Below are 14,163 nucleotides of genomic sequence, written 5' to 3' on the forward strand. Positions count from 1 at the left end.
CCGTTTTTAATGGATCGTGTTTCGCTTCTTCCCACTAACGCGTTTAACCTGATGAGTCGTATGACCGATAGAAGTGGAGAGTGCTCACTCCGTTATGCATTTATTACAAATATCCACTTTGCACGATGTTAATTTATGCAAGAAATTTTGGAAATGCAGCCAAAGAAGCCTTAAAGAGGACAACCCAGTGGGTAGCGTATTATTTTAGAAATCCAAAGTCTTAGTACCTTGTACCCGAACGTACCATGATCCTGTCGGCCATAACGGTATTCAAATGTTATCACCTGTACCGATAGCACCACAGAACATACAGGAGATGAGGGACTGCGGGTAAACATTCGGTGTGGCAGTGCGTCCGATGGCAATAGTTGGAACCCTCCCGTCGTACCTTGATCAGAAAGAAATTCATCCGAGTGAACCGCTCAGCTTCGAACTCTGACTACGAGGAGCAACGAAAAAAAAATCGAAGATGAAAATCAGATATTAGAGTACGATTCCCCAAGCAGAGATGAAGAATCGGATGAGTCACTTTCGGACGACGAGACTGCATGTGATGACGGTGACATTCCTTCTTTGGAACGATAGGCTCATTTTCTCCGCGGAAGATTTTACTCGCTCTGAAAGATGTATTCGCTTCAATACCAGAATTGTGTTCAGTTAGTTTTTCAGTATTTTCCTTGTTATAGAACCAAAGACTTCAAACAGTTGGGTTTCTGGTTAATTTTCTTAATTCGAAATATTATTACGCACATGGCTCAGCGTAAAATCTAATACGACCGTTGCGAAAACAAATTAGTTCAATCGGTTTGCTGAAAATATAATGTTTTTAAGACTTATTTAATTGTTCATAATTTTTTTATTTCTAAAATGCTTTTATAAAAATTGGACGCTCAAGCAGTCAAGAGATAAAAGCCAAGGAATTATTCCAGACTTAAGGTAAGCTAACACTTTATTCAAAATGCCTCGCCGATACAAAAACTTATCAAACTTGTCTAATAATGTTAACAAACTGGAATAAAATGATGAAGAGGGAAACCCCTTTAAAAGACGAAAAAGGAACAAATGGACATGAAAACTAACAAAAGCGCCTGCATTACACCAGGTTTAATGCTAGCGGCTGTATTAAAGCCAGCGGTTGGATTAATGCCAGCGTGTCCATTGATGTCTTCCACGCCATAGCACTGATCATTTCCGGTCGCCCCAGGGTCCCTATTGTTTGCGCAGAAAGGATTGTAGTCAGCAAAGCCCAAGTCCAACACTTCCTGGTCAGCAGAGGAAAAGGTGCAGTCAGAATCTACCAAATTCTTCACACACTTTTTCCGCTCGGCTTCTTCCCTGAATAATGACAGTTAACAAAATCATTTTAAGTATACCTGTTTCCGTCGCTGTGGAATTTCGATCTGTTTCGATTTACAAAGCCGAGCCAACTCTGATCTGTAAGACTCGGTCACCCTCTGAACGCGACTAAATCAGTGACGTTTACCTACGCACGCAAGCGTTGAGACAGTTTACTGGGTCTACGCAAAGTACCTTCTTAACTTGTCCATAATTTTTTCGGATTTTAAATACATTTTTTTCTTACAGAGCTTTAAAAGAAATATGTGGCTTTGAATATCAGTCAAAGTTAGCGCTACATAAAGTCAAGGCTTTTTTAACACACCCGGATAACAGAAAGAACTGAATATAATGTTTCGATTCTTGTCTTTACAAAAATTTCTACAGTTTTACGCGTGTTCCCAAATTTAATGTTATTTCTCAATTTTTTCAGAGGGGAACATTCTCGAGACGAAAGTGTGAAATTTTCTATTTTCCACAACCTAATAGCGTCCTAATCAATCATCTCCGTTAATTTATCGATGTTTAACAATCAAGTGCAAATACATTCTAAGGAAATCCATGGCATAACGAAATCTGTTTGTTTTAAATCACAAAGAAGCATGGTTGATAATGTTGACGTCATTTATGCGTTTCCATCATTAGTAACAACCAATCAAAATGCGTGTATGATTCAGCTTGTTGTATAAAATCAAGTAATCAACACAAACTCACGCGCAAAGAGAGGAATTCGATTTGTCCACGACAAATATTTGCCGGAAGGTTCTCCCACAGGCGTTCGCTTTAGTGACGAAAGAGCTGGAACAAGGCAATGATGCCGCTGATGAAGACGGTATTAGAGCGGGGCCTTCAGAGCATTCTGTGCTGCGAAAATTCTGGTCTACAATTCTTCTGATGGTGCTGTGTGTCAGTGAGTCAGCACAATACTTCAACACCTTCACCACACAGTCTTTCATTTGGTTGAACTTAGTACTGGAATAAGAACAAGGTCGCCAATGAGTTAAAGCTATTTTTAAATTAGAGTCCATTGTAATCCATGAACAAAACATGCAACCTGACAGATACCGCAATACTGCGTTAGAGTGGAATAAGTGGCCGTTCAAAACGCCTCAAAATTTAGAGCTCATTAAGTGAACTTACAAACAGTCTCCTCTGGGGTCCTTTTGGAGTCCTTTATAGAAAAACGTGGTGCATTTTCGAGCAGCGCAAAAGTACTCCATGAAAGTACATCGGCCAACGTTAGGGAGTGCCTCATGGCTTCCAACGAGAAACGCTGTAAAAGCAATAATTGACGGAAATCAATAAATTAGTGAGCAGTTTTTTTATGATAGGAATTTTTATGAATGTAAAGTAAGTAATTAGGAAGGAATGTAACACTTTAGATTGTTATTACACAAATATTTTTTAATTAGCCAGAGGCATTAAAGGGTAAAGGGGTTGGGGGGCTCATCGGGGAGTAGTAATTTTTGAAGTAATTCCCCGACAAAAAAAGTTTATGGCACTGTCCCCCCCATTGAGCAAGCATGTAGACATGGTAAAGGAGATTGCGTCTACAGAACATTGTGTTCTACAGGATACGTTTTTGGCTTGATGTACGGTAAAAATCCTGCGTATTTCCACTTTCCTTCGTCGCGCTCCAAAACGCTTTTGCTACTTCTGAGACGCAATACCACTTAATGATACATGTTACTGATCACACAAATGGTTAAGGTACAGGATATTAGCCAACAGACTCTATCTCATGCGGTTTGATAACTTTGTGATATAAGCCCAGGAATATCAGAAACGAAATTTATGCTATCCTCTCTAAGACATTTCTTTGTTCAGTCAAAATTGAATTTATCTTAATGTTCATTTCCCTTACGCCTCGATTTGCTCCAAAAAAAAAATAATTGTTGTTGATTTCGTTGAGTATTCGTGGTATATTACTGAATAGAAAGTAATATTACAATGAAGCCAACGCCTCATTTTCCTCGCTCGAATCTAACTATTATCAAAGTATCTGGAACAAATGCTTCTCTCTCCTTATGTCGCTGATCGGAAAGTACGCTAAGGTGCAGTTCTTGCCCTAACTTAAAAGAGTTCAAATAGTTTGGCGAGAAAATCGAGCAGCAAGTTGTTGAAAATTTTACCGATAGCGACAAAAAATGCATCGAACGCACAGTGATAAACGTAGGTGAATAAAAAACCAGGCTCAATTCAGTCAGGATGTAACTGTGTTGGTCCGTAACTTAGAATCCATAGACGAAACGACGAAACAGTGTGAAAACATGCAAAGCTACTAGAGGGAAGAAGAAAAATAGCAAAAAGAAACCATTTGAAACGAGACTAAACGAAATCAACTCCACGCGAGGAATGAACTGATTAATTTTTGCAACCGTGTGCATTTCGAGTAGTCATACCTTGCAAACGCCTAAGTTTTTCGTGTTCTATAAACCCTTTGATGAATACCTGAAGGTAGAGCAGTCAAAGATGAACTTACCCACGGCCCCGACGAGAATTAAAGTGAAACGCACAGAGATCTGCATCTTCGCTGCTCCTTTGCAAATGAATTGTCGAGAGTAACCAACGTCTTATTATAATTAGTAAAACCACTTGCTTTACCGATTTTTCCACTTTGTTCTAGGTGACGTCATATGAAGGATTACATGAGCATGGCTGGCGCGGTTGGCTGAGCTCCAACTATGATACACAGTCACGTCATTTTTAACAAGATATTTACAAGATATTTAGAGACCTGATTATCAGACAGGGTAGATTTTTCAACCCTTTTCTACTCTTTTCTACCCTTTTCACGTTGCAATTTCGGAAGGTTTGAATACCGCTGTCAGAGCCACTCATATCGACACTGATATTGGAAATGTTTAAGGGGTGGGGGAGCTCATCATCGAGGGAGTAGAGATCTTTGCTCCGACAAAAATGTTTATGGATCTGTCCATCGGTCACGAAACACAATGAACAATTGTGAAATTGTGTTGAAGTTTAGTGTTTGTGCCGAGAAATATACGGAATCCAAATTGGGATATTTAAGAAAAAGTGCGTGTTTGACTCGGGTTGCGATTAACTACCCCCCCCCCCCCCCCCCCTTTTTCTTTGTCCAAAACGCTTCGCCGCCTTTGGAAAGTAATTTTACTCGTTACCATGACGAGGCAGGCTGCGGATGTTGTTGACTAAGCAAGTAGTTCTAGACACCATATTTGCCAATGAGCTGTAACGACGTGAACCATATCACGCGCACCGTTTTATTTTAACGTTAGTGTCAAATTAGCAAGGTATGTTTTTAATAACAGTGAGTCGAAGTGAAAGATACGTGATAAAGCTGAAAGCACAATTTGTACGTGTATCAAAGCAGGTAAAGGGAATAGCACGATTTTTCGCTGGGTAAGTAATATTACTTCTTAAAACCTCCACTTGTCAAGTGGAGGTCTCAGCAAGTAATATTACTCTCTATCCGTCATTGAGCAAGCATGCGGACATGATACAGGATATTTGCGTCCACACTATATTGGGCTCTACAGGATATTGTCAGTCTACATCACGTAGGTCGCTTTCAAGTCCGTGATATTTATGGGAAACGAAAGGCTTCTTCGGAAAAGAAAAAGGCAGACAAAGAAATTTCAATAGCAATTTTTTTTTTATCATAGCATTAAAAAAACCTGAACATGCAATGCAAATTGAACTCCTCAAACAGACTGTCACTGATCATGAAATAATCTCTTGCTGAATATATTTTTACTCTGACTTTCCAAAGAAAACCCCGGCTTCATTTATTTTTAAATTTTTTAAAATTTTTAAACTTTTTTTTTTATTCTTTCAGTTGTAAATCGCAGTCAAGTCCGTAACACGCGTAAGCGACGTTCTGACGCATGCTTGACGTTTTGACCGATGAGCACATGGCACGGCGTAATGGCGGAGAAGAGAAGTTTCCGCGTGCAAAATCAGCACAGATACTGTGTGTAATACGCTCAAAACGCATTCAAAATATGCAAACAGCGTTCGCAGTAGACCCACGCTAAAAGGCGTCGAGCGTTTTCGGAACAGGTCGGTCCGCAAACCTTATGAGAGACCTCTTTTTGAGCGAACATATTTAATGAACCTTCATCGATAAACACGCTATATCAAATCAGCTATCTCATGTTAATCGAGAGAAGCATAAACGCAAATCTCATCGTATATGTAGACGTGATCGTGAACCAAGCAGAATACCAATACGAAGTTTGAAAATTTAAAGGAACAGAAGCAGAAAGGTTAGAGAATTTGTCTATGCACAGATTCTTTCATGTATAATCATGTCATCTACATTGTACTGTTATGTTAATGCTAAAAAAACTATTAAGTAAAACGACGTTTAAGTTTAACCGTCGTGAGAGAATTTGTCAAAGTATAAGAAAGATAAAATATCGTGCCAGTCGATATGTAACATTGTTTTCTTATAACAAACTGATGTGTTCTTGCAAGAGTGAGGCTCGTATAGCAAATTATTGCAATTATAAATTAAGTCACATACAAAATCCTGGTCCTCTAATATGTGTTGACCCTATCAAAATAATAACAGCTTCATAAAGTTAGGGTAATGAGTTTCTGGGCAGAATGCAGGACAGCAATGTGTACTTGCAATGAGTTTGTGCTCTTTGACTTACAATAACAAACAGGGGATCAGCTCTGCAAATGATCTTACACCTTTAAAATAAATTCTTATTAATGTTCTTATTGGACGACAATTTCTAACATTACACCCTTGAAATATTATCATTGTAATCAGTAGATGTATAACCATATAAAAAAAAATATTAAATTTATTATAATCTTACAGAATGAAAGCACTAGGATAATTTTCATATGCAAGTGAAAATTTGCACTTACTGTAATTAGAAGACTCTGGATTTTTTTGTTCATTATCAACTGCATGCTAAAAACTAAGTAGTCTTTTTTCAGTCAAGGGCAAATGAAAATAGTGGTTTTTAATGAAGTGATTTCAATAAGCCTTAGGGTACTGCTGATGAATTACATAAAAGTAATACTTTTTCACCTTTTGTTTCTTTGCATGTTTTAGGGTGATTTTCATTCGCCCATGAAATAAAAAAAAATTACTATTAGTAGTTGATAAAGAACGAAAGAAAACAAAAGATACACAGTACACCACTAACTATAAGTTACCCTATTCTTTCACGGAAAATGAAAATCACTCTAAACACCAACAGTTAATTAGTACACTGTAAAATTAAAAGAGTTGATTTGGCCCCAAAAATGGGGCGAAACGAGTGAGTCCAGTTTGGCACTCGCTTAGGGTCAATTCAGCCCCATTGAAATGGGGCTGTTTTTGGCACCAATTTTGGGGCTGAATTGACCCCGTTGTAGGGGCCAAATTGGACCATGTGAAGGGTGAATTTGAAAAATACAGGGGCCACTTTGAAATTTATAGGGGCCAAAACAGCCCCCGAAATTTCAGCCCTCTCACAAATGGCCCCTTTAAAAAGAGCCAATTCAGCTCCAATGTGGGCCACTTCAGAAGTAGAGGGCTCTTTCCTCTCCATGCTGATTTTCCCCCTTACATTCAAATAATGAAAATACACCACATACTTTATCTTTCAAACACTCATTTATTAGGTTCTAGATATTGTTTATGTAAAAACCTTTTATGCTACCTGATTTTACAGTTATTAAGAATCTTAATTGTGGTATAAAACAGACAAACTTTGAAACATCATTTGAAAGAATATAACATACATACATATTTAACATTAATTCAACCATTTTCTAAAATAGATCTCTTCCCTAAATCAGTATACTTCTTAACAGTGCAAGCATTGCAAGAAATTACACCCAAGAGACACTTGTGAGTAAAGCTTCCCTTTTCAATGACTTAGCAAATGTGGTAAAGTAAAGCAGCTTATAATTAAGACTGATTTAAAGTACTGAAAATTATCAAAATAAGACAGAGGTAACAAATGGTCCAGTTCCTGCACAAGAATATAGATCTTGTTTGATTTGTGCATATGAAAAACAAAGAGCCTTAGAGCAGCAAAGAGAATTCTTCCAGTGGATGTGAGAATACATGCACTCATATTGCTACTTTAGATATTATCAAAATATAAACTATCAGCAAGTACTACCGCAGGCATTTGCCAAGTCATTGAAAATAGAGGAAACAGTGACAAGAGTCTGCCTGTGCCCAATTTCAAGCAATGCTTGCTCTAAAAAAAAGTCAAAATTGCCTTTGACCGATTGTAAGAAAATATGAATGAGCCAAGTAACCCAATGAGAGCATCAAGAATCTTTTCTTGTGAGAAGTGACAAATTACACTTCCCTCTGTTACTATATTCAGGTGATTGATGTATTGAAGATCTCCAACAATTAAAATTTGTGCTGGACATAATCTCTGATTGCTGAATCAACATCAGCTACTCTATGCAATAAAAACAAGTTTTAAAACCACATTAAAATCAAGCCAAAGTGCAAAAAGTGCCTGTAGCCAGAAAAAAAAAAGAATATATATATACACACTTAAGTTAAAGAATTAAAGAGGACGCATCAATTCTCTGTGACTGAGTTTTGTGCCTAAGCGCTTGTCAGACAGAAAAGTTCTGTCTGACAAGCGCTTAGGTGTGAAATTCAGAGTCACAGAGAATTTATGTGTCCTCTTTAATTCTTTAACTTATGTATACTTAGCTCTACAGCATTGAGCACTTTATGCCAAGGTAGACTCTACCCCCATATTTACATATATATATATATATATATTGTTTTTCTAAAACTATAAGCTAAAACACCAGGAATGGAAGTGGAAGTTTAGCTCAATGTGTGTAATTTGTCTCCCATTCAAGACTTGAAAAACTAATGTATGACTCCCAAAATATCTGGAAAAAATCAGCTATTCTATGTCCAATATTTATCTAATGGTTTGACAACAGGAATATTTTAAAAAATTGCAAAATCAAAAAAACTAAACAAAAAGGCAAAATTAATACAACCCCAAAGTACTTGAACCTTTGTATCTGGACTTCATTGGCAAATGGGCTCAAAAATTTTAGCTGTTCATCTTAGTACCAAAGTAGCAGTTTTTTGGACTTGTACCTCCAAAATGGTCACAACTTCATTAAATGCATGTGATAACAAACACACAAGAACAAAGGTCATGAACTTAAAAGGTGAGAGTGATTATTTTGCAACTTTTTAGTTTAAGGCAAGAGATTCAGCACCACAAAATTGTCTCTCTTCACTGCAAGCAGAAGAGGTGAAGCAATAGATTTTTAGACCATACCAATCCATTCAGTTTCCAAGTCAACTTAGTCTAGTATCCTGCTAACCATACAAGAATACTCTGCAATAATTTTTTTTTGCAATCCACTGTTGCTCAGAGTACTTTAGGCTGCTGATGAGATATCCCTTCTGGGTATCCAACTCTACTGAGGCAGAGAACTGTACAAAAAAAACAAACAAATGAGCAAATTAATTTGTTGTTGGAGAACAGTAAATTTTTGCAACTACAAAGTTGCAAAATATTTGTAAGCAAACTGTGCATAAGAAGTAAAAACACAATAATAGTGATCATCAATGATGTATTTTCACCAAACTGTATATGTACTTATCAAGAAAAGAAATCATACCTCTATGCACTTCAGTTTTAGTTCAGTATTCATGAATAAATAAGGATTGCTTGTAGACTTAAAAAACAAAACAAAGAAAAGTTTCTTACCCTCGATGGTAGTTGGAATTTTGAAAGCCATTCAGGAGGAACCTGTAGGTAAATATTTGTTTTCAAAAAAATTAAACTGTCTGATAACATCCTATCAATTCACTAATTTTTTAATTTACCAGATTTAAAAATTGGGTTTACTTTGTTTTATGCATGGTGCAAGTAAATACATATCTAATATATTTCAAAAAAAATAAAGCAAATCTCGCCATTTTTGTAGGTGCAATCCCCGAGATTTGTCATCTTTAACTGACCAACTGGCACCTTGTGTGTTTTCCTTTAGGATATAATCGAAAGAAAGTAATCGATAATGTACTCTTCACTATCCTGCTAAGTTTAATATACGAGAACTTACTTAGGCAGTGCTCAGTTCTGTCGCCTCGTCCGTAAAACAGAGATCCCTGGGCGATTTACCCTTTTCTTTCGGTGCCAATGTCACCTCTAAATTTTCATAATCGCTGATGTTATCTGAATCATCAATCGAAGTTTGAACCGTCTTACTCGAAGGACTTGATTCTGCACGCTGAAAGAGTGAGAGCCAAAAAATCAGCTTAAGTGGATGCAAACAAAGACATAAAAATATCAGTTCATCTTTTCAAGAAAAAGATTAAGAATTCAGAGTGAGAGATCCTAAAATCAGAGAATCTTGAAATAAGTTAAATCCATCTTGTGCAAATGCAGTATTCGAACAATAACCGTCTCTATCTCTCGGCGCCAGAATTTGATCACGTGACTTTAGTTGCGAAACCGCTGAGACTCAACAAGACTCGGGAGAAGAGGCGAACCATTCAAATTCTCTGGTGGGAAAATTAATTATCGTACCGACGAAGAACTCGTGTCATCTCTAGGTTCAGCGTTCATTGCAATCAATTTCTTGAGCTTTAGACGCTCTTTTATAATAGGGATGTAGTGCCTTAGTACGTCTGCATCTTGGGCGATGGCAAGGAGATCTTGGCCATCGCAACCGTCTTTTTCTGCAAGATAAGATACGAACAAAGATCAATGGAGCGGTCAAGTTTGAGAATGTAAAGTTGCAGTAAAATACGTTGTTAAGAAATTTCTTTTGCCTACCTTTCCTTTCTTAAGTCTCATTCCATGCGACTGTAGCCAAGAAACAGGGCTGATCTCCGGTGTAATAGCCACAGCTGACGTCATGAGTCGCTTACCATCGGACTTCGCATAAATATAATACTGATAAAACGGTAATTGTGTAGTTCTCGGTAGTTCTTTGGTTCTCGTGGTTCTTATACTATCAGACTTCACGTAATATAACTCTCAGTTACGGTGATTGTGTATTTCTGGTTCTTGTGGTTATCGTGGTTCTCTTGGTTCTCTTGGTTCTTCTGGTTCTTCTGGTTCTCTTGGTTCTTCTGGTTCTCGTGGTTCTCGTGGTTCTCGTGGTTCTCATGGTTCTCGTGGTTCTCGTGGTTCTCTTGGTTCTTCTGGTTCTCTTGGTTCTCGTGGTTCCATGTTATTTTCTTCATTTCCGGTTCAAGCGGAAGTAAAAAGCGAGATTGTGCAGGCTCACATATACTTTCGCCAGTGGTATTTCCCATTAGTCAGAGATCGGCTGTGTGTCGAACGGGTTAATAAAATCGTAGTTTTATCACAAGAAATGAAGTGTTTTACCAAAGTTGTGTATCTTTTGGTGGCTTTCAACATCTTGGGCTTCTCCTACGCTTACAACATACCAATTTCGGAAGCAAGTTACAGATTTATACAGCTTGTTTTGAGCATTCATTCATCTGAATCGAATGCGAATTTAATATGGTTGCAACATGGTGTGGTTATTAGGGGTGATCAAAGAAGGCCAACATCCAATAATCCTGAAGATTATGTAGTACATGATATCATACTATGGGATCCATTAAGTGTTTCTTCGAATATTACCTTATGTTGTCCCAATTGCCTCGAATATTCTGGAATGAATCAGTCTCTTAGAGCTACAAGATGGAAGGACGGGAGAACAAAATGTGATGAACCACGTCGCCTTTACGGTTTAACGAACAATGTCTTACTAGTTAGTAGAGTATATGTTTGTGACCGGAAACACCAAATAATTGCCCACGATCCCTATGTTTTGTCACAAGTTAAAGGTATATTGCCTATTCCATTCGTCTTATTTCACAAGGCCGGAGTGACGAGAGAACTGCACAGCTTTATTATCTCTCATGCAAATGCTGGGTTGACGATTAGTGAAATTCAAACTCTCTGGCTACAGACAATGTATGATGCCTATGGTTCACGAAGGGAAGCCTATATCTCTGCATGGAACAAAAATTCAAACATTTGTCTTTGTTTTCCCGAGTTTGACCAAAGATTTCAACAACCAGGTGAGAAGATCATAGCCTCTTGTATAGCCAGGAATTACTTTGAGAAGGAGCATTTATATACAAAGAGAATGTGTCAAATGACAGCCAGGAAGTGGCTAAGTTGTGATCATACGTTTAAGGTGTCTGCAAATATTGGATTTTGGTTTAATAAGAGATGGGTGAAGCTGTATGATACACTATTTATTGTCCTTAATGAGGAGGGACATGTGTTAAGCTGGAAGCTGTGTAAAGGAACCAAGTTTTCATCTATTGAAAATGTTTTGCAACTCGTAAAAGACAGGCTAGATAAACAAGGACAAAAGCCAGCAATTTTTTTTTAGATAATTGCTGTTCATGGCGTGCAAAGCTATTAAAGATATTTCCCAATGTAACTATAAAATTGGACCCTTTTCATGCAATACAAAGAGTTGTAAAGAAAATCCCTAAAAAGAAAGGTTGCACTGAAACAGTTACACAGCTTCAAAGGAAAATGATACTCTCTTTAAGGCAACTTTTCCGTGATACAAAGGATAGGGGTGAACAGAGAACAATGGACACCCCCTCACCAGAAGTTATCCTGGAAAATATTGAGATTTTTATGAGGCAGTGGAGCAAAGCTGAAATAGATTCCATTCCATTGTTGTCATCTAGTGCAGTAAAAGAGATTAATAACCTGAAACATCATGTCATCAAAGGCTGTTTGTCTGGAATACCACCATCAGGAGGGACAAATAGAAATGAAGCAATACACAAAAGTTTAAACAAGTCTCTAAAACGGTCCAGGATCGGCCTAGAATTGGCTCTTGCATTTCTGGGGTTATTCTTTTACAAATGGAATGAAAAGAAAATATCTTGCAAGCTTACCAACAAGAGGAAAAAAGTTACCTATATTCAACCTGTGGAAACTTACAATATGATGACTGAGGATTCCACAACTGATGAGCAGTTTGGTGGCTCTCTAACTATTCAGGAGAATGCAGAAGCAGCAGACTGTGAGTTTGGGGAAAACTTGTCAGACATTGATGAAGCTATTGATTGTATTAACTATTTACTAGAAGAACATTCAGATACATCAAGTGATGATGACAATCTCTTATTGGATGACCAGAATTGTGACATAAGTGATGATGAGGACTGTTTTAATTTTCTCAACAATGCAGAAATTGCCAATGTTATTCAGCAAGCATCAAACTTTAGTTTTTTAAGTAAACACCTGCAAGATATCAAGGGTGAGGCATCTATTTCACGAAGTGCTAATGATCTGATAAACCTTAAAAATGTTCTTTGTCTCTTATCTACTGTTACAAGTAATGCTCAGTATAATGGAACAGATCTTGATGCATTTCTTCTTTTAAACAATTTGCAACGAATCAAAATTCCTGGAGATGGAAATTGTTTTTTTGTGTCTTTAGCAATTATGATACAGCAGCAGTTGGCAAAAGGCACTTTAAGTGCTGAGGCAAAGGCACATATGGAAAATTTAGGGTTAATGAAAGGTGCTCACACAGATGTTAAACAAATGGCTATGGCACTACGACAAATCATTGTGAAAGAGTGGTTGGCCAATCCCTCTTCCTATAAGCCTTTCCTCACTTCAGAACAAGATTATGAAGTAGAAGCAAATGCCTTTTTACAAGATGGCCACTTTGCATCAGAACTTGGAAATTCTATGCCTCTTGCTGCCTCCAATGCATTGCGCATCTCAGTTGTGGTCTTCACAGCAATGTTAAACTTCCCAGTTTTGCCAATTTGCCCAAGAGATAGGACTCTAAGTGACAATCCAATATATCTTGCTTATGAAATGCGTTTTGCTGGCCATTATGATGGCATTGAGCAGCAAAATACTGTACAGCAAGATGAGGAGCAGCAGAGAAGTGTACCTTCTTCTCAGTGTAGTAACCAGCATCAAATAACATGCAGGTGTGGACAGGGAGCTAAAAAAAAAAAACAGGAAGCATTTCCTGTCATGAATATAAGAGTGGCTGCAAGTGTTTTCAGAAAGTGATGGGGTGTAGTGCATACTGTCAGTGTATAAACTGCAATAATCCTAGAGGCAAGAAGGTATCATCAGGCTCTGCATCAATTACATGTTCAGCTCGAAAGCGGCGACATCATGACAGTTCAACAGAAGGGTTAAGTGGAAAATCATATACGGAATTCAAAGCAGGTGGAACAATGACAGTACACTGGACACTCTTTGAGGAGCTTGTTTTGATGGAGCTTGTAGTAGCTCTTTTAGCAAGTGACAAGCTTGAAACAGAGGTCCTTTACAAAGAGTATAATCATGTAGTTGACACTGTTAGACCGACAGCTATAAAACACTGTTTGGGCAAGAAAACAGAAAGACAAGTGGCTCATAAGCTTTCAAAATTGTTAAGTAGCCAAAAAGTGTTTGCCGCATTGATAAAGGAACAAATTCGGCTTAATTTGGGGGAGTGAATGATGCAAGTCTAAAGCCAGTTTTTGTGCAGAATAACCTATAGAGGGTGAAATATCTTTCCTGTTTTATTAAAAATTAAGTAAGTTGTAACTCTTACCTCACATGGATAAATTTGAATTTTCAAGGATAAACTACTACTGTGGAATAAACATTTACTTTGTTATCACCTTCAATTAAGTACTGCAACAGACAGCTGAAATTTTTAGCATGCAAGCAAGGGGCTAACAGTCACTCTAAGAGTCAGCTGTTTGTATCTTAAGGTGGTTATTAGATAATGACCAGTACAACTCTGGACACTAGTTTGATTCAGACGACAATATCTAATGTTTACATGGGACTGGTATGCACATTTGGTCTTTCCTGGTTTACATAGCCAAAA

The 14,163-nt window shown here is 37.6% G+C and overlaps 1 protein-coding gene, 1 long non-coding RNA gene and 1 pseudogene across 2 annotated transcripts; 1 reads left to right on the forward strand and 2 right to left on the reverse strand.

Moving 5' to 3' along the window:
* Positions 1 to 931: 931 nt before the first annotated feature.
* On the reverse strand, positions 932 to 3,970 carry LOC131780523 (uncharacterized). Its single transcript, XM_059097120.2, has 4 exons — positions 3,818 to 3,970; positions 2,476 to 2,608; positions 2,050 to 2,307; positions 932 to 1,335 (listed from the first exon to the last, which is right to left on the reverse strand). The coding sequence occupies exons 1-4, from the start codon at positions 3,861 to 3,863 to the stop codon at positions 1,041 to 1,043; spliced, it is 732 nt and encodes a 243-aa protein (XP_058953103.2). The 5' UTR covers positions 3,864 to 3,970; the 3' UTR covers positions 932 to 1,040.
* Positions 3,971 to 7,931: 3,961 nt separating this feature from the next.
* Positions 7,932 to 9,720, reverse strand: LOC131780522 (uncharacterized). The gene is made up of 3 exons (XR_009339880.2): positions 9,388 to 9,720; positions 9,033 to 9,074; positions 7,932 to 8,755 (listed from the first exon to the last, which is right to left on the reverse strand). It is a non-coding gene; the product is annotated as an uncharacterized lncRNA (long non-coding RNA).
* A 2,084-nt stretch (positions 9,721 to 11,804) lies between these two features.
* LOC131782710 (uncharacterized) lies at positions 11,805 to 13,783 on the forward strand (annotated as a pseudogene).
* The last annotated feature ends 380 nt before the right edge of the window (positions 13,784 to 14,163 follow it).

This window comes from Pocillopora verrucosa, chromosome 11, assembly GCF_036669915.1.
Source record: "Pocillopora verrucosa isolate sample1 chromosome 11, ASM3666991v2, whole genome shotgun sequence".
NCBI classification, from domain to species: domain Eukaryota; kingdom Metazoa; phylum Cnidaria; class Anthozoa; order Scleractinia; family Pocilloporidae; genus Pocillopora; species Pocillopora verrucosa.